This window comes from Xiphophorus maculatus, chromosome 12, assembly GCF_002775205.1.
Source record: "Xiphophorus maculatus strain JP 163 A chromosome 12, X_maculatus-5.0-male, whole genome shotgun sequence".
Lineage (NCBI taxonomy): Eukaryota > Metazoa > Chordata > Actinopteri > Cyprinodontiformes > Poeciliidae > Xiphophorus > Xiphophorus maculatus.
Genome location: NC_036454.1, coordinates 11271287 through 11288715, shown reverse-complemented (window position 1 = coordinate 11288715; position 17429 = coordinate 11271287). Strand labels below are relative to the sequence as shown.

Genomic DNA, 17429 nt, shown 5'->3' with positions numbered 1-17429 from the left:
CTGTGAAGTGACATATCGAAATCCTAGAAACTGCCTTGTGAATTTCTTTCAAACTTTTGAATGTCGTTAGCTTCACAATTCTTAAAGACTTCTACTTGTGCTCCTCTGTGTGCCACACTTTTTTCCTCCACTCAACTTCTTATTGAAATGCATGGACAAAACGCTCTTGATCTTTTCTAGATTACACCTCAGCGGAGAGTGACGTGATTATCTTGGTCATCATAACATATAATTTCTCTTTTAAGACAGTTTTTACTGCAGGTAATGTTCAAATTCAATGACATTATTAGGATTTTATTTAGCTGTGATCAAATAATCAAAATGATCAAAAGTAACAGACCTCATTTGTAAACCTCTCTGTGCGTAATGAATATAAAATTTGATTTATTTTTTAAAACCAATTTATGCTCTTCTTAGTGACGCCGCCTGCTATGGTTTGTAGTCTTTTAAAAATCCTTTGGTGGATATTTAAAAATGCTTAAGCAGAAAGAGAGTGATGAAGCGGGGCCAACTTCTGAAATCCAGCTAATATTTCCTCTGATGCGGGCGGCATCAGCCCTCATCTGGTCGCCTTAGCATCCAGGGGAAACAAGCCATGTCCCATCTAACTGCGTTGGCTTGGGTTTATGTCTTAAGCTGCGAGAGTGAGGGGGGTTTGCAGCGATGAAGAGAGCAAGGATCTCATGACGCTCCACAGTGACATCACCGGGTCTGAAAGAGGCGCAAGAGGCGGATGGGAGGCACCCCCACTTATTAGATTTCGTCGGAAGGTCCTGCTCGCAAGAGAAGATGCTGCTGCGCCTCGGCGAGGAAGTCGGGTGATGTGCGACAGTGGAGCGGCTGATTCAAGGGCTCTTCCCGAACTTCTGTCGCACCGAGGACCAAAAAAAAGCAACTCCTGAGGTCCACAGAGCTTAGTCCGAAAAGAGGGGATCGTTTCATAATGTGAGGAAACGCTTCAGGAGCACATCTGGCTCCGTGCGCCAGGTTGGAGAGCCGAATGTTTACTTTTCCTCTTTCTCCCCTCCATCCCCCCTTTTTGCTCGACCGACGGGAAACACTGGGACTGACGCAGCCTGTCCTTTGAAGTTAAGAATAAGTAGCTTTTATTATTGAGCCATCGTGAAAATTTCACTTTTTTTCTCTTTCTTATTATTTATTTGATACGTGCGCGTCTCCAGACGAGGACGCACGGTCTGCAAAAGTGTCCAAATTTACCCTGATCCAATTAACAAAACTGAATTATACATATTTTAATTGAATTTCCTCGTAATTGGGACACAACGTAATCATCAAAGACAAATTGAGCGGAGCAGAAGTGTCAGTAGTTTTTCTGTAGTTTTATAACTCCGAAAGGGCAGACGCACCACATCAGAAAAAAAATTACTTTTAATCTTTTTTGAGGAAATTAGTTCCAAGAACTGACAAGAATCCGCTGTCTGCGCTCTGACGCATTGACTTGGACTGGTTTTTGTGCCTAAAATGGACTTAGAGAAAATGTTAAGGAGGAGGCAAAGAATCAATCATTTGACGGCGCTGAAAGAGAACTAACAGAAGCGAGGTAAATATGACTTTTAATTCATTATAAAAAGGATGACTGATGTCTTGTTTTAAATGCGCATTGGACTGCAAGAAGAAACGGCGCACAATTGCACAGTTTCTTGCACTTTTATACATTCTTTAAGTAGACGCTCTGTGAGTAATCACGGTGTTCTACGTGCATATTTTTGTTCTGATTTAGAGAAATAATCTAGGCATGGCTTCAGCGGTGGAGGGCGGCTGCTCCATGCTGCTGACCGGCTGGAACAGCAGTGTGAGCGGCTCCGGAGGCTCCGCGCCCTGCAACCAGAGTGTCCGATCCCTCGCCCCTTACTCCCCCGAAGCCACGGCGGCCTTCGCCACTGCCATAACGCTGATGGTCGTCTTCACCATCGTCGGAAACATCATGGTCATCATCGCCGTGCTGACCAGCAGGTCTCTACGAGGTCCGCAGAACCTGTTCCTGGTGTCTCTGGCTGCTGCGGACATTTTAGTGGCCACGCTGATTATTCCCTTCTCGCTGGCCAATGAACTGCTCGGCTACTGGTACTTTAAATCTCTGTGGTGTGAGATCTACCTGGCGCTAGACGTTCTGTTCTGCACCTCCTCCATCGTGCACCTGTGCGCCATCTCATTGGACCGCTACCTGTCCATCTCCCGGGTAACTTACGGGCGCCAGCGGACTCCCAGACGCATCAAAGGCGCCATCGTGGTGGTGTGGCTGATCTCTTCCATCATCTCATTCCCTCCTCTGCTCTCACTCAACAAGAGTGAGGTTAGTGATGAGGCGAGTGAGAGAGGACCTCAGTGCCAGCTGAATGATGAGCGCTGGTACATCTTGTACTCCACCATAGGGTCCTTCTTCGCCCCCTGCCTCATCATGATCCTGGTGTATGTGAGAATCTACCAAATAGCCAAACAGAGAACACGCTGCCCTCCTGGGGAGCCCAGGAAGGACGGGGTCGCCTGTGCAACTCCAAGTCAGCCTGCACGACACATACAAGCCAACGGAAAGGATGATGAAGAGAGCACTCCCCCTTCAGCAAGCAAAACCTCAAATGCCAGACCCCCTACCCTTGCTGTCACCCCTTCCCCATCCCCAGGAGACTCACAGAGTCCCCAGAATCCAACCACTAATAACCTCCTGCAGCCCCCTGCCCAGTCTCCAGCCGTCTCTCCGGTCACAACTCCCCCTGACACCTCGGCCCCCTCGTCCAACCCTGCGCCTCAGCATGCACCCAAAACCAAGGAGGAGGTGAAGAAGGGCAAAAAGCCGAGAGGGAAAAAGGCCGACAATAACAATGGCGACAGCTCGAGCACAGAGAGTGACGCAGAGCACAGCCAGGGAGGGGGCCGGGGGAGCGCCAGCATGCCGGGGTCACCTGCTGGGGGGGGCATCCACTCCCCAGCCTCAGTCAAGCGCTACCGTGACATGATTGCCACTTCGAAGGGCGCTCGCCTGGTGCCAGGAAGGAAGTCAAAAACAGAGAGCAATCCGGGGGCTGCAAGACGTAAAGCAATGGTCAACCGGGAGAAACGATTCACCTTCGTCCTGGCCGTGGTCATCGGTGTCTTTGTGGTGTGCTGGTTCCCCTTCTTCTTCTCCTACTCTCTGCAGGCAGTATGCCCGGAGACCTGCATCATCCCCGACCCACTCTTTAAGTTCTTCTTCTGGATTGGCTACTGCAACTCTTCCCTCAATCCAGTCATATACACCATCTTCAACAAAGACTTCAGAAAGGCTTTTAAAAAGATTCTGTGCAGAACCACCAAGGGTACTTTCTTTTAGGATGTAAATGTGCTGCACAAAACGTGCACACAGAAAGAGCTTCTTCTGAGGCAAAACAGAACAATCATTTCCATTTTACCAAACACTCAAAGGGCTGTTTTAAAATATGTTAAAATGTGGAGATTTCAGTGTAAAATTTAGAACTGAAGGACACTTTTTCAACCACAGTGTGCAAACAAACAAATTGAACTGTGTTTAATCATGAATTGAAGCTGGGGATGAGTTGAAAATGGGACATGAAAAGGCATAAGACTGCTTGGCGCTTCAGGACTGCTGATAAGATCCCGAATGCAGCGTTTTATCTCCAGATTATATCGACTCAAGGACACATCGCTGCAGAACTGCACACGAAGAGCTACATGTTGCAGGAAATGTCCTGAGAACCACGTTTTCATTGTGAATAAAGACTTTTATAATATGTACATACAATGTTTTGTAAGTACCGGCTATAGAAAGGCAAGTGGCCTTAGATTCCTGTGCGCCTGGGGGCCTTTTATTTATCAGCACAGAGCACAAGGAGGACACAAGGTTAGCGGTGATTTCTTACGTCTGCAGTCTTAATTCGTCCCGCTGCAGGGCAAACATGTGTTCCTTGATTTTAAAGAGCAACAACAAGAGAAGGTTTCGAACGATCTCAGATGTGATTTCACAAACAAGAGCGCCCTTTCAAACTCAACTTACAGAGTTTTCATGTGGAAAGCCACCTTTGCTCTTGGCTTTTGCAGGAGTCCCAAAAATGGCTCCTACTTTTTTCTTCTTTTTTTAAGAACTTAAAGGAGATGTGGGTCATTTTTGAACTCGTGTGTAGGTTATTGAAGTGTGGGCCTTACGACATGTTGTTTCCTGTGTTTAACTGGACTGTCACTTTGAACGGACTGGACCACGAGGACCTCTTCCAACTAACTGGACATCTATGTAACCATCAGAACTGCTTTAATCCTCCTTCAGAGCTCATTAATGTGAGCTGCATCTGTTGAAGACTGAAAAAAAAGTTGAATACTATTTAAACTCCAAGCATTATTTTCAGAGAAATAAAACTGCTAGTATTTACCAGGTAGACACTTAGAGCGACTGTAAAAGGTGGATGAACAATGCAATTATGGGTGCATGATGTTCCCCTTAATTACACCTACAGGGGTCATGGTGAACAATGTGTCTGAGTGGCTCTTCAGCAGCACCTGGGACACAGCGTCACCCGCAGCAAAACCTCTCTGCTGCAGGGAGGCAAGAGAGGATGGATGGATGGCAGAGGTATTGACAGTGATGAAAACAAGAGAGGAAGATGTGTCTAACTGTGAACGCCACAACAGGCTTATTATTAACTCTATGGGACAAGGGCTGTCAGCAGTGACACACCAATTTCCTAATCCTGCTGACCTGTGTGAATGTGTATGTGTGTGTTTCTGCATGTGGGACGACTTTATTGTTCTTTTCTCCGTCTGTAGAAACAGTCAGTGCCTCGTCTGGCTGCGATGCTGCAGATCTACTGTAATATTGATCAGAGCAGAAACCAGATTTACAGGTTCAGGCAACATATTGCTGTCAATGAAGAGACCTCTACATTGAGACAGTCTTACCAAACTGAAAGTCAGTGTTTCTCTTTATGTGAACTGAGTGCATGGCTTTCTAGTGAGCACCCTGCAGGGACCAAAGAGCCTTACAGAACACCAGCCTGACTCAGTGACATCTGGCTCTGTGACGTATTTACCTAGTATTACTTCTTCTTTTTTGTTTTGGTGTATATGATGGAACGCACAGATTGAAGATTTATTTGCCTTGCATTTTCTGTCTGTAACCTATTTATTTGTAATTATACTACGCTTTCATGCAGAGAATGAAGCCAACCGAACAAAGAATGAGAATTCTGTACAAATTTTTAAGTTCCTTGACGAGAGCGAAAGTTTCTTTTTGCCATCAAAGTTAGTGCTTGGTGAGAGTGCAGGTTATTTTAACTGAAAACAACAAGAACTCTTGAGGATTTTGTGCAGAATCCAAAAATGCAAAATTTGCCATCATTTCATCTAGTCGTAGTGACGTGAAATCAATCGTTCATCGGAGTTACAAGCACATTCAGCAGGGGACAATTTTTACCAAGTTTAAAACTCTGCAGCAGGAAAACCTCTGCCCTCGTCAAACTTTCCTTGGAACAGTAATCGAGCATGAAAATGTCAATGGTTTGTAGGACGTTAAGGCCACGATCCATGTCACATGGAACTGCTGGGAGGTTTAAATATGATTTAATCAAACCGATGTGAGCGGGAGCTTTGTGCACTTGTTTAACAGTTCCCTGGTTTCCTTTACAAAAAAATGCTGCTTCAGTTCCATGAAATGACTAAAATAAAATAGCCACAAAGGTCATGTTCATGTTGGTTTTTAATAATTTTGTGTGGCAAAGATGTTCAAAACTCACCAAATAAAGTCTCCTGTGACAAGAGTCCTACTTTGTTTATTGAAAAAAGTCAAAATTCATGACTTAAAAGGTCACAGATGCAGTTGATCGCCATCCTTCTGAAGCTCCCTGCTTTGTCTCTTCCTCAACTGTGTTTAGACCAAATTTTCAGTCTAAGCTTTACAATCTACTATCTCTCCCATCTGTCATGCCCCCCCCCCGCCCCCCAACACACACACCCTCCCAGTTCGAAAATAAAGCAACTTGAAAAAGCATGAGTCATTCTCCGGTCCTTTTATTTCATACATTTTTATGTAATGAAGCATCATGGAAAAATAGGAGGGGGGAGACGACATTGTAATTTCCAGGAGGACATTTTGGAATATGCTCACAAATATGAGGTGCTTCTCCTGCATACGCGGCGAAGCCGAGTGCAATTCAAAGCAATTTCCAGCTGTCGTAAAAAAGCCCTCAATGGCAACACAACTTCAGGAAATAGTCCATAACATTGTGGGCTGATGGCTGTTCAAGATGTCACTGGGAAATCTCCTATCACAGTGGGACATGAGATGTAGGCTGCCTACTGCCAACAAACACAGAGGAAGTCTAGGAGGAATTAGGCTGTGTATGAACACACACACACACCCTCATGCTTAATATGTCATTCTGCACCAGCTGTATTCAAGTCATGAGACGTGCAGCAAAGCAGCCCCCACACACTCTCCCTTGTTGTGACAGCTTGTTAGATTTGAGGTCAGGAGGTCTTCAGTGAATTATGATTGATTTATGCTGACGGGCAGTTTGGAGATTTCACAGATCCAAGTTCAAGCTGCTCTGTCCTGGTTTTCCATCTCTCTCACACACACACTCACACATGCATGCACTAGTCATAGAGGATGCACCTTCAAAATCTGCCCTCCTTTATCTCCCTGTAGTTTCATTTCCATATTCATAGCAGAGCTTTGATTTAAGCTGCACTAGGAGGTGAACAGATAACTTATCAAGGCCAAGAATTGAGAGCAGTCAGTTTCATGTTTACCGTGTTGTATATTCATTGAAACACAGCATCCCTGTGCCCCTGATTCACTGACCTGAGACTGAATACAAAGCAGGACTGGTCCGCACAGCCGACCCTCAGCAGTGAGGAGGGAGACGCCTGCACTGGCAGTGAAAATGCATAATTAAAAGTTAAAAGTTCACACCCCTCCTGTTCCACCTTTATTGAAATCTTATTCAATTCAACTTAAAAGCAAAACTGTGAAAGTAAATAAATGTGCACATGCTTTAAGTCCTTGTCAAAGCACCTTTAATTTTCGTTTTCAGACTTCGTTAGTAGGAGTAAATCAGCCTCTCACATCTTCATTTGGTAATATCTGTCTACTCTACCTTTCTAAACCAACCAGATTGTGGGTAAAAGCATCTCTTTTCCACAGCCCTCTTTGGGTGACAACACATATTCAAATAAGGGAGGGTTGAATTTTAATCTCATTAGGGAATAACTACATCGATGTTGGAAGTATGCTTGGACTCAACATGATGTTGAACTTTTTTAATTTTCAGCTGCTTAGCAAACAACTGAAGATTTTGGGTAAATACTGATTCCGCATTTGAAAGTGTTCATGTTTTAATCCCCTTCTACAAAAGCATGACTGCCATGTTTCACTTAGAATATGGTTTTCTTTTTAGATGTGAAAAGTTGTTCTTGTGTCAAAGTTACCTTTTGAAATCACAGCATAAAGTTCAGTTCAGATCTGTTCAGACCACAGGAGATTCTCACACAATATTTTAGCCAGATCTGGACAATTTCTTGGAAAGAAGGCTTCTGTTTTTGAAGTCCTATTCCTTACACCAAACATATCGACATATCATTTGTTTGGTCAATGATGAACAGATCTAGTGGTTCGCAGTTATTTCAACATTACTACTGGACTCTGGAAAGTCTCTCTAATCATTTCCTGTTATGTTTTTCATTAATTTTGGAGAAATGTTACTGCAGAAAATGTTATACTTTACATATTTTTCTCATATTAATGATGACTGTCTCTACACTGTGATGGTGTAAATTTAAAGAGAACCTATGCATTCTGATACTCCCGTTTAGGCCTCAACTGCTTTTAAAAACAACCCAAGTGCTTAACAAACCACTCAGCCATTTTTTTGGCAATACGTTAATGTTTTTTGGTGTCTGGAAAGTGAGCTGTTTCAACAACTTCTCGATTGTTAAGTCACGTTTGTTGGGCTCTGCGCCAGGAGAGTCCCATCACTTAGCAAACCAAGCTGACTTTACTGCTGCATGCCCTGTACAATGGCTGCTGGAAGAGACACATGTTTATTTGTTGACTTAGCATCGAGAAACCACTAGCTGCACTCTTGTTGGTTGTGCTGGAGGCTCTACTTCTGCTTTTCCAAGATTGTGTAACTGTGTATCTGCTTGTGACCATTTTTATGTGAGACATTGAGTTGGGGGCATGGCCAGCAGCAGCTTATTTGGATTAAAAGTGACAAGATGTCTTAAAATTGCTCATTGTGAAAGGATATCAAACTGGCCGGACTAAAATCTCATTATCTAAGAATGATTTGATCAAAGAATGTTATGCACATGTTTTGCCCATAGCCCTTTCCTAACCTGTTCAAGAAGGAAAAAGTCACCTTTAAAGCTCTTTTTTTGTTCTCCCTAACTTCACTGATTCCTTCACGAGGCAAGACAAATCCAAACAAGTTAACTTGTATAGCAATAATCAAAGAAACAGTTCATGAGTCAGATTCTTTGATCACAAGCAGTCATTTTTCTCAGTCCTGATTGAAAGGATTCAGCAGTTTCTGCACATCTCAGATTGTCATGGAGTTTATTTCAGATCTGAGAGGCATAAAGACTAAATGCTGCGTCGCCTTGTTTTGTGGAACGCTGAGTAATCAGGAGTCTGACGACTTCAGGGGTTAACATGGTTCATACTTGACAAGCAGCTCAAAAATGCATTTTGACCCAAGAACATTTAGTTCTTTGTAGACAAATGCCAGAATTTGTTTGCACAATGGGATCCTTTGGAGTCTTTGTAATATATCTCCAAATTATCTCTTCGGATGTAAAATGTCAGATTTTATCAGGGCAGATGAAGCTCATTTCAAGTTCATCAGGTTCACTATAAATGATGTTAAATACATAAGACCAAAAGCTGATTTTAAATCAAAATGTGCATCAGCAAAGTTTCAGTTTAGGGTGCAGGCACATATCTCCAAGCAGTTTACTGATTTTCCATTTCTTCTCCTAACAGATTTGTTCGTGTTTTAGTTGAATTTTACACAACATGCATCATATTATGTAGCATGTTTTTTTGTTGTTGTTGGTTTCAAGAGTCACTGCAGGCTTGGATTTGGATGTGCAACAAGGATTTTATACATTTTCTGATGGATGTGGCATTTGGCTTCATGAATATGCATGTTTTCAAGAGGGCGTTCCACCAACGAGCGTTCCCCTTTTCCAATCTCAGCCCCATTCTGAGGCCAGATAAATTCTCTCTCTGTGCAATTTGGCTTCGAAAAAACTCCCAAGAGGCTGGATGAGAAACGAGAAACGGAGCGCAGGGAAGGCGACCAGAGGTGGAGGCATTAAAATGCACTTTTGCTTTGTGAAGCCTGTGATAAAAATGTCATTTTTAAGAGGGCACAGGCAATTATGATTAGAATCATTTCAGCAGCTGTTGTGTCGCAGTGATGCTCTGAATGTGTGTTGATACCTCTTCTGTTGTTCACTGGGAGAATCCCAGGTATAAATACTGACCTGGTCGGTAAGACAGACTGGTTGGGCAAGTTTAGACAACTTATAAAGCACATCTTTTCTTTTCTAAGACCAAACAGAGGCTAGTTTTATTTATTTTTTATTCTCTATTCATTTTTTGCACGTGTGAATAAAGAAACCTGTTAAAAGCTTAATTGGGCATTCATTTGTTGCTCATTTGACTGTCCCTTCCCTCTGCCCCCTCCGGCTGTTACCTTGGAGACATCTGTTATTTCTGAAGGACGAAAAATCTACAATTAAGTTGAGTTAGGAACGGTGCCACATGGTGTTCCTTGGTGTAATCGATCCGGGAAAACACCTGCAAGTAAACAAAGAAGAAGCAAATTTAGAAAACTACACCATCAATTTGACTTTATGGCTCCAATAATTAGCAGAAAGATTATGCAAATGTAGAAAACATTCAGATACTAAAGCACTGCAAATACCAAGTGAGACTTAGAAAATGTTTCTTTGGGTAGAAAAAAGTTTATATTATATATTTTTTTCTGCTTGTTTCTAAATTATTTCTAGTCCTTGCAGCAAGAAGGTCATGGGTTCAAATCCCAGATCTTTCTACATGGAGGTTCTCCTCATGGTTTCTTCTGGGTACTCCAGCTTCCACCAAAACAGGAAGTTTTGTTTCTTAGTCCAGTTTTGTTTGTTACATCTGCTATTCTAAACTTTTTAGAATATTATGGGCAAGCTTTGAGCAACAAACTATTTCAGCACGTATCCCTCTCATTTGAATGGCATGCTCTCTTGTCTTTCCAGTTTTGAACACTATGTAATAGGAATGCAGCTGTCCATACAGACTCTATGCTATGATTGCAGTCAAAGGTGCAAATATTCACTTGAAGGGGGTGAAAATTTATACAGTCGCTTATTTTATGTTATATATTTTTTATTTATTTATTTTTCACTCATTTTCACTTTGACATTAAACTATTTTTCTTTTTTCAAAAAAGCCTAATTTTGTTGGCCAAGAAATAAAACGGTAAAACATCTAAGGGAGTGAGTACTTTTCCTGGGCTGTGTTAATGCCTTTACTCAAAGTGGTTGGTCCAGAACATTATGAACAGAGATGTCAAAAAGTTCCAAAGTTCCTATTGAAGAAGGAAATAAAGTATTTTTTTCACAGTACTTCAGCCAGTTTTCCAAACCGAGCCTTCGATGGCTGCTTCCTTGTGTCATATGCTTGTTTACCTGCTTTTACACACCTGAGGCCGGCATCATAAAATAGATTTAGTGACTTTCAGCATCAAAAAAAACTTTCCACATCGATTTTCTCACCATGATCATTTGAAGCCCAGTTTTCGGCAGAAAACCTTTGTGTAGTTCCAGGGATCCATAAAGTGGCCAAACTATTTGTTAAGGTTTTATTGAAACTTCAGGAGGATTTGGAGAGATAAAGTCTGTATGTTCAACCTTGATCCAGAGGAATTGGACAGTTGTTCAAACATCTCATTTGACAAGCTTGACTCAAACTGCACTGTAGACATTTGAGTTTTCTGCTATATTTTGTAGATTAAAATTTTTTAAGTATAATTGTACATCATTGAGCACAAGAGACAAATTTTCTCTCCTTACTGTAGAACAAATTTCAGTTTAACTTGCAGTGATTTAAAAAATATACTTTGTACTTTAGGTAACCAACCGATTATGTATTCTAGCTCATGCATATTAAAGCACCGTCTTCTCATCTTCCACAATTTTTAGCTTGCAACTCATCGCCAATAATCCCACCACAATTGCAACATCAAATATTGTGCCAAATCTTATTTTCACCTAAGGGAAAGATTTTATTTTTATTTTTTATTTTTTTTTCAAATATTGGAACCTAATAAAAAGTAGAGAAGAATGCCTCAGTTATATTTATTTTATAGTATTTGTCAAGAGTCCCAAATCGAGTTTGTTCATTTAGTTTAAAACAGTTTTTTTAATTGGAATTTTTTGCCCCCATTTAATAAATGTACTAGATTAAAAAATCTAAATATTTCCATATGATATGAAAATATTAAGATTTTGTGGGTGGACATCTTGGAGCATATTCCTGATAGCAAAGAAAGAAAATGGTTATTTTCTGTTGAAAATGTTTTGTAAGATTTTCAAGCGGTACCAATAAATATGAAGGGTGGAACATTTGAATAATTAAGCTTTTTCACCTTAATACTGATTTGTCCTCTTTTTTACTCTTATAACTATGCACATATTTATTGAAACAGACACCAAGCATGATCATTTATTCCCCTGATATTGTATTACACTGTTGACAACAGCATACATAACTTTCCATCATACAGTAGATTAACATAATTTGAAAAATAAACTTGAACAAATAGCATTTGCGCAGAAACTTCCACACTGAAGTAGGTCATAAGAGCTTTAATCGGTAACTAATAATAAGCAACAAAATGGAACACAGTTACATAAAATCAGATAAATCTATCTGCACTGCACAGAGCACTAAAGAGAGGCTGAATAAACATAAAGTTTAGCACCCCTTGCTGCATATGATTTATTGCTTCTATGAAGGTTTTCTGCTAGATCTTTGACTTGTAATTCAGCTCACGTATTTCCAATGAGATATAACTGTAAATGTACTATTTGTTTTTATTGCACCAGTGTTGGGCTGAGCAAGGTTCGAGGTTCAGGGGTTTGATAAAGCATTATGTAAACAGGTTGGGGCTCCTGTATGTGAGTTTGAATAAATCGTATCCTAAAAAAAGGCTGTTTTCCGACTGGATGTGTGACACTTTGAGAAAAAACAAAAAAAAGATTTAAGCATGAGACTCATTTTCGTTTTCCCCGTGGACACAATTACTCCCGTGTTTTTCCACCGCTTCATAAACACTGACGCATTATTGTGCCTCCTGGTGTTGATAAAGAAAGAGTTGAGAGGCAAAGCTGTCACATGATTGTCATGGGCAGCATGGCATCAGTTTAATAACTCCATTAGAGCTGTTGAGAAAGACTACGACCTCGTCTGAACTCAGAGGACGAGTCAAAACTGAATCTCCTGAGTGAAAACCACCATTACAGGCCGTGAAATCCTGCAGATCGACGTGCAACCTAAACCTCGACTGGTGCAGTTGTTTGAGACGGCAGAGCAAAGCTGCCAAACATGAAGAGGGGAGAAAGATGTGTGTGTCTTTATTTAGCCGGACCATCATGGAAAGGTCACAAAGTTCATTGCAACGTGCACATATGTACACACACACTTAGATAAACACAAACACGCTGAAACCAGAACACATGCAGTCACACGCTAAAACAAAACCCACTCAGGGAGAGAGAGAGGGAAACAACTTGAGCCTAAAATAGAGAAACAGATGACCAGCCCTCCCTGGTACAACAGGACACACACTTTTTTTCTTTTACACTCCCTGCACATGCTTTCACACACACCTGAACCACAGAGAGCAACAACCTAAACAATAAGGACACTGAAAAGACAATAAACAAGATGTTTCCACATTAGGCTGACTTCCTCTTTTTCACTTTGCAATTCTGTGGGACCTTCAAAGTTTACTCTCAGGACAGTGGCATATTACAATAATTTTTTTTAAAAAGAATAAAAAGAATGAGTAGAATGTACGAAGCAGGATGTTTGCAGAGATGCATGTTCTGTATTATTTGCGAGTCTTTATGTGTGTCATATCTGTGTTTGTGTGTCACTTTTGGCACAGGAAGCGGGACAGGATGTACTGTTTGGATGTGAAAGTGTCGTGTCCTCCCCAAACTATACGGTAGTACAGTAGCCTCGGTGAAAAAAGGCCTTGTTAAGAAGCGACGTTTTTATCAAAATCATCAATGCCACACTGCTATCACCCCAGACATCCTATAAGATAAACGTAAGAAATGAGTTAAAAATAGATCAGACTGTCTGTGAACATTTAATCATGTAATCCACAACTCCATGGGGTGATGGAAATATGATGTGGAACATAAGAGAGCAAGTCATTGACAGCATCGCCAAAAGTTTGTTTTCCACTTTATCAACCTTTGGTCAAGGAAGGGATTAAACAATTGAATTTGGAGGTGTGAGTGGTGGGAATCACGTGCGTGCAGATCTTGTTGAGTCAGGAAACAGGTGTAAGACTAGATATTTTCTCTAAATCCGCCCATATCTATAGTCAGAATAACAAAAAAAGAAAGAAAGAAAGTTTATGGCAGCTGGAACTTTGACAAGAAAGGTTGACAAGGGCCCAAGCTTAACCATCAATAATTGCAGTAAGGATGATGTTGAGGCAAAACAACTCCAAACTCACAGTAGGAGAACTGCACCACACAGAGTGAAACTGTACAACTGTAATAAAAGGTTGCCTTATTTTAAGTCTTTTTATGGATCTTTACCAGAAGTGCCAATAAATGTGGAAGGTGCTAAAAATACACATCCTGATAGAGTCTGGAAAATTCAGGTCTCCTGAGGTAATGTGTGATGCTTATCGGTAGAAAACCTGCATGCAACTATCATTGCTGAAGCTTGATGGTGAACTTTAAGTAAAAACATTGAGACATCTTACTTTCAGCCCAACAATTATAACTATTCAATGGATCTTCAGATGCCTTCAAAGAAATAGCTGTTTCCCTAAACTTGTCCATTTCTATGGTCAAATGAAGAGTTAAAACGTTTTAAACAACAGAAGCTGCGACACAGAGCTGTTTAATAAAAGATCTCCAAAGCTGACTGGTGTAGAACCAGAATAAAGAGTGGCATCTCTGGGTCACCAAGTCTGCACAACAACCGTGTGTTTTATGACGTTGGTACACATCTACAGTACAGACCAAAAGTTTGGACACACCTTCTAATTCAATGGGTTTTCTTTATTTTCATGACTATTTATAAGGCAAGAAATCCCACTTATTAACCTGACAGGGCACACCTATGAAGTGAAAACCATTTCAGGTGACTACCTCTTGAAGCTCATCAAGAAAATGCAGAGTGTGTGCAAAGCAGTAACCACAGCAAAAGGTTGCTACTTTGAAGAAACTAGAATATAAGGGGTATTTTCAGTTGTTTTACATTTTTTGTTTAGTGCATATTTCCACATGTGTTATTTATAGTTTTGATGCCTTCAGTGTGAATCTACAATGTCAATAGTCATGAAAATAAAGGAAACTCATTGAATTAAAAGGTGTGTCCAAACTTTTGGTCTGTACTGTATTTATGGAGGCAATAATTGTGGAGGGTGCTGTGCAATTCTTCATCCTCATACGTAATTGTTGAATCTGTTACAATGAAATAAAACACAGAGCAGGAAGTCAAAAAGAATCTGAAATACTTGAAACTAAAGTAAACTGTTTATATATACAGATAAGAGAGATGGGAGTTTAGATAAATAAAGAAAGTCCTTCAGAACAGTTTATCAGAAGCAAGAATATCTATTTTTCAGCAGTTTGATGAAAATCTTAGGGATAGGATTAAGCGTAGGGGGATTAGCACAACTCTTTTGTTCTGTCTTAAAATAATAAAGTTACAGCCGGCAGCTAAGAAGGTTAGTTTAGCATTGAGAAAACAGCTGGGTGGGAAATCTGTTTTTGTAAGTTAAATAATTGGTTAGCCTGCATCCCAGGTGATCACTTACTGATATAATATATTTTGTTTGTTTAACATACCTTAAAAATACACACTGAAACTCTGCCCATAATGAAGTGCTGATTTAAACATAATGGCCCACTTCAGACCCACTTTATCGCAGGCTTTTGACGCTGCAATTGCATTTGTGCTCATGTCAGTAAGTCATAAATATTCCATAGGCACCCCCTAATTGTAAAAGATAAATGTAGATCAAATTTCAAATCAAATTCTCTTGGTATTTCATCAGCATTACCGCCTCACCATCTTATTTCCCATCTATGAAGCTCAAAGGAGTGGGCTGACTCTGCTGCTGCAGCTGCAGGGTGATGCATGATGTGTTGGATTAGGCTTTCGGTTGCTTTTCATTGTTTAGAACTAGTATAGAAAACCACTTTCCTAATTAGACTCTGATATTTGTTATTATTCTTTGTAATACTGTCAAGTTTACTTTGTATACTGAAATTAAGTGTGCAATCAGTTCGCCATTGTTTTTACGTTTTGTATTTTTGTGCAGTTCTCACAGCTGTGACTTCCTCTGACTTTCTTGATTTAATTGAATTGGGCTGGATAAAAAACAGGAAAGGAATAACTATAAAAAGAAAAGAAACTACTACACTTTAAGTTTTGTTTCTCTGCACACAGTTAATTTATTTGTTTTTCATTTAAAAAATATTGACAGAAATTAAATAAATTTTTTGTGGAAAGGATTTTGACAAAGCAGAGATCAAACAGCACCTGTTAATGTCTCTCAACTCCCGAGCTGCAAGATGAAGTCTATGTGTCTCCTTGGTAACCAGCGACTCTCCATCAACCTGCATTCTGTCACCAGGGTAACCAACGAACGAACTGAGCTGTGGGTGGCATTAGCTCTGATCACATCCATTGTTTTTTAAGGTTTTAGCTCATAAATCCTCCCAGTATCACAATATAGGTGTCACATCTGCACAGCTAGCATACAAATAGTATCTAGTTTTACATAGATTGTGGATTATGTCATTTTCTTACTACAAATATGTCTAAATCGGTGTAAAAGAGTTGAGTTGTGCTACACACACCTGGACTGGCCAGACATGGGCTCTCTGTCCAGGGTGGCACAGATTTAGGGATGGCACACAGAACAGGATGTTGGCAACAACAAACAAACTTTCTTTCGCTTATTTCCACATCATGTCAATGAAGATCAGAAACTGCCCTATATTAAAAATGGTTCTAGGACTGTAAGAAAATATGAAAACTGACTGGATAATACTAATTTTTAAGTCATAATATCTACAAACCCACTTCATAAATTTTAATATTACTGAAAAGCATATTTACGACGAAGTGAAACACATTATATCAGATTAATTACACAGATTCATGTTTGAAAGCCTTTATTGCTATTATCTATGAGGATTTTCCACCTAGAGCTAACAAAAACATGACATTTACAATTAAGAATTTGCACCTGATCAATAAAAAACACTAGCTTTCAAAGCAGTAATGTAGCTTTGAAAAAGTGTTTACCAGTTTGAAAATTATTTTGAAAAGCTGATTTTAATCTGCCAAACAAGACTCACCAGTATGTGTATTCTAATTAACTGAATGTGGCTGCAATTCAGTGCTTAAAAAAAGTCTGCTTCACTATTTCAAAATGAATCTAAACTGCATATTTATTGGGATTCAATTTAAGATGTTACTTTGGTTTTAACTGAATTACTGAGCAATGATTTTTAGGGAGCCTTTATGTACCTCGTCTGTGAAGAAGTAATCACCAAAATACAATTTTTCATGAATGCTGCCAACTAATTAGAGTTAGCTGCCAAAAGCAATACTAATACCACCACAGACAGTCGGTGCTGATAAGAGTCACTGGACACATCTGAGGTCTAAACAAACTGCAGTTTAACCATATATTATAGTCGCAAAAAACGAATCCCCTTTCTATGCCTTTTTTCATGTTTATTCCTCTTGTTTTCAGCTTTGTGTCATGTTATGTTTCAGCACATTTTTAAAGTTCGACATTTCATTCATTCATTAATTTAAATAACTGTTTGACTCAGTGGAGTCATTTCTCCACCTTCCTCAGATGCTCTGAGATGTTTGGTTCTTTTAAAATCTGCTGCCTATTAGAAATGTTTCCCCTGTATTTCATCCAAAAGCAGTAACACAATCCAAACATATATTTATTTGATTTTCATTATCTCATTGTCAGATTTTCCTGTTTGCTTCATCCCAGTTTATTCTTCTGTGTTGGCTTTTGGATTCCTCAGCTTTTGTAGGTCCAGAGTTGTGTCACATTAATCGCCCCATCATGTTGTGTTCTGCCTGACGCCTGTTGCCTTCCTGCCTTTGGGTCCGACTCACTCTGCAAACATGA

At 40.2% G+C, this 17429-nt stretch overlaps 1 protein-coding gene across 1 annotated transcript; it reads left to right on the top strand.

Annotated features, from left to right (window-relative positions):
* Positions 1-580: 580 nt before the first annotated feature.
* Positions 581-5762, top strand: LOC102230342 (alpha-2B adrenergic receptor-like). The gene is made up of 2 exons (XM_005794868.2): positions 581-1561; positions 1742-5762. The coding sequence occupies exon 2, from the start codon at positions 1757-1759 to the stop codon at positions 3326-3328; it is 1572 nt and encodes a 523-aa protein (XP_005794925.1). The 5' UTR covers positions 581-1561; positions 1742-1756; the 3' UTR covers positions 3329-5762.
* Positions 5763-17429: the final 11667 nt, after the last annotated feature.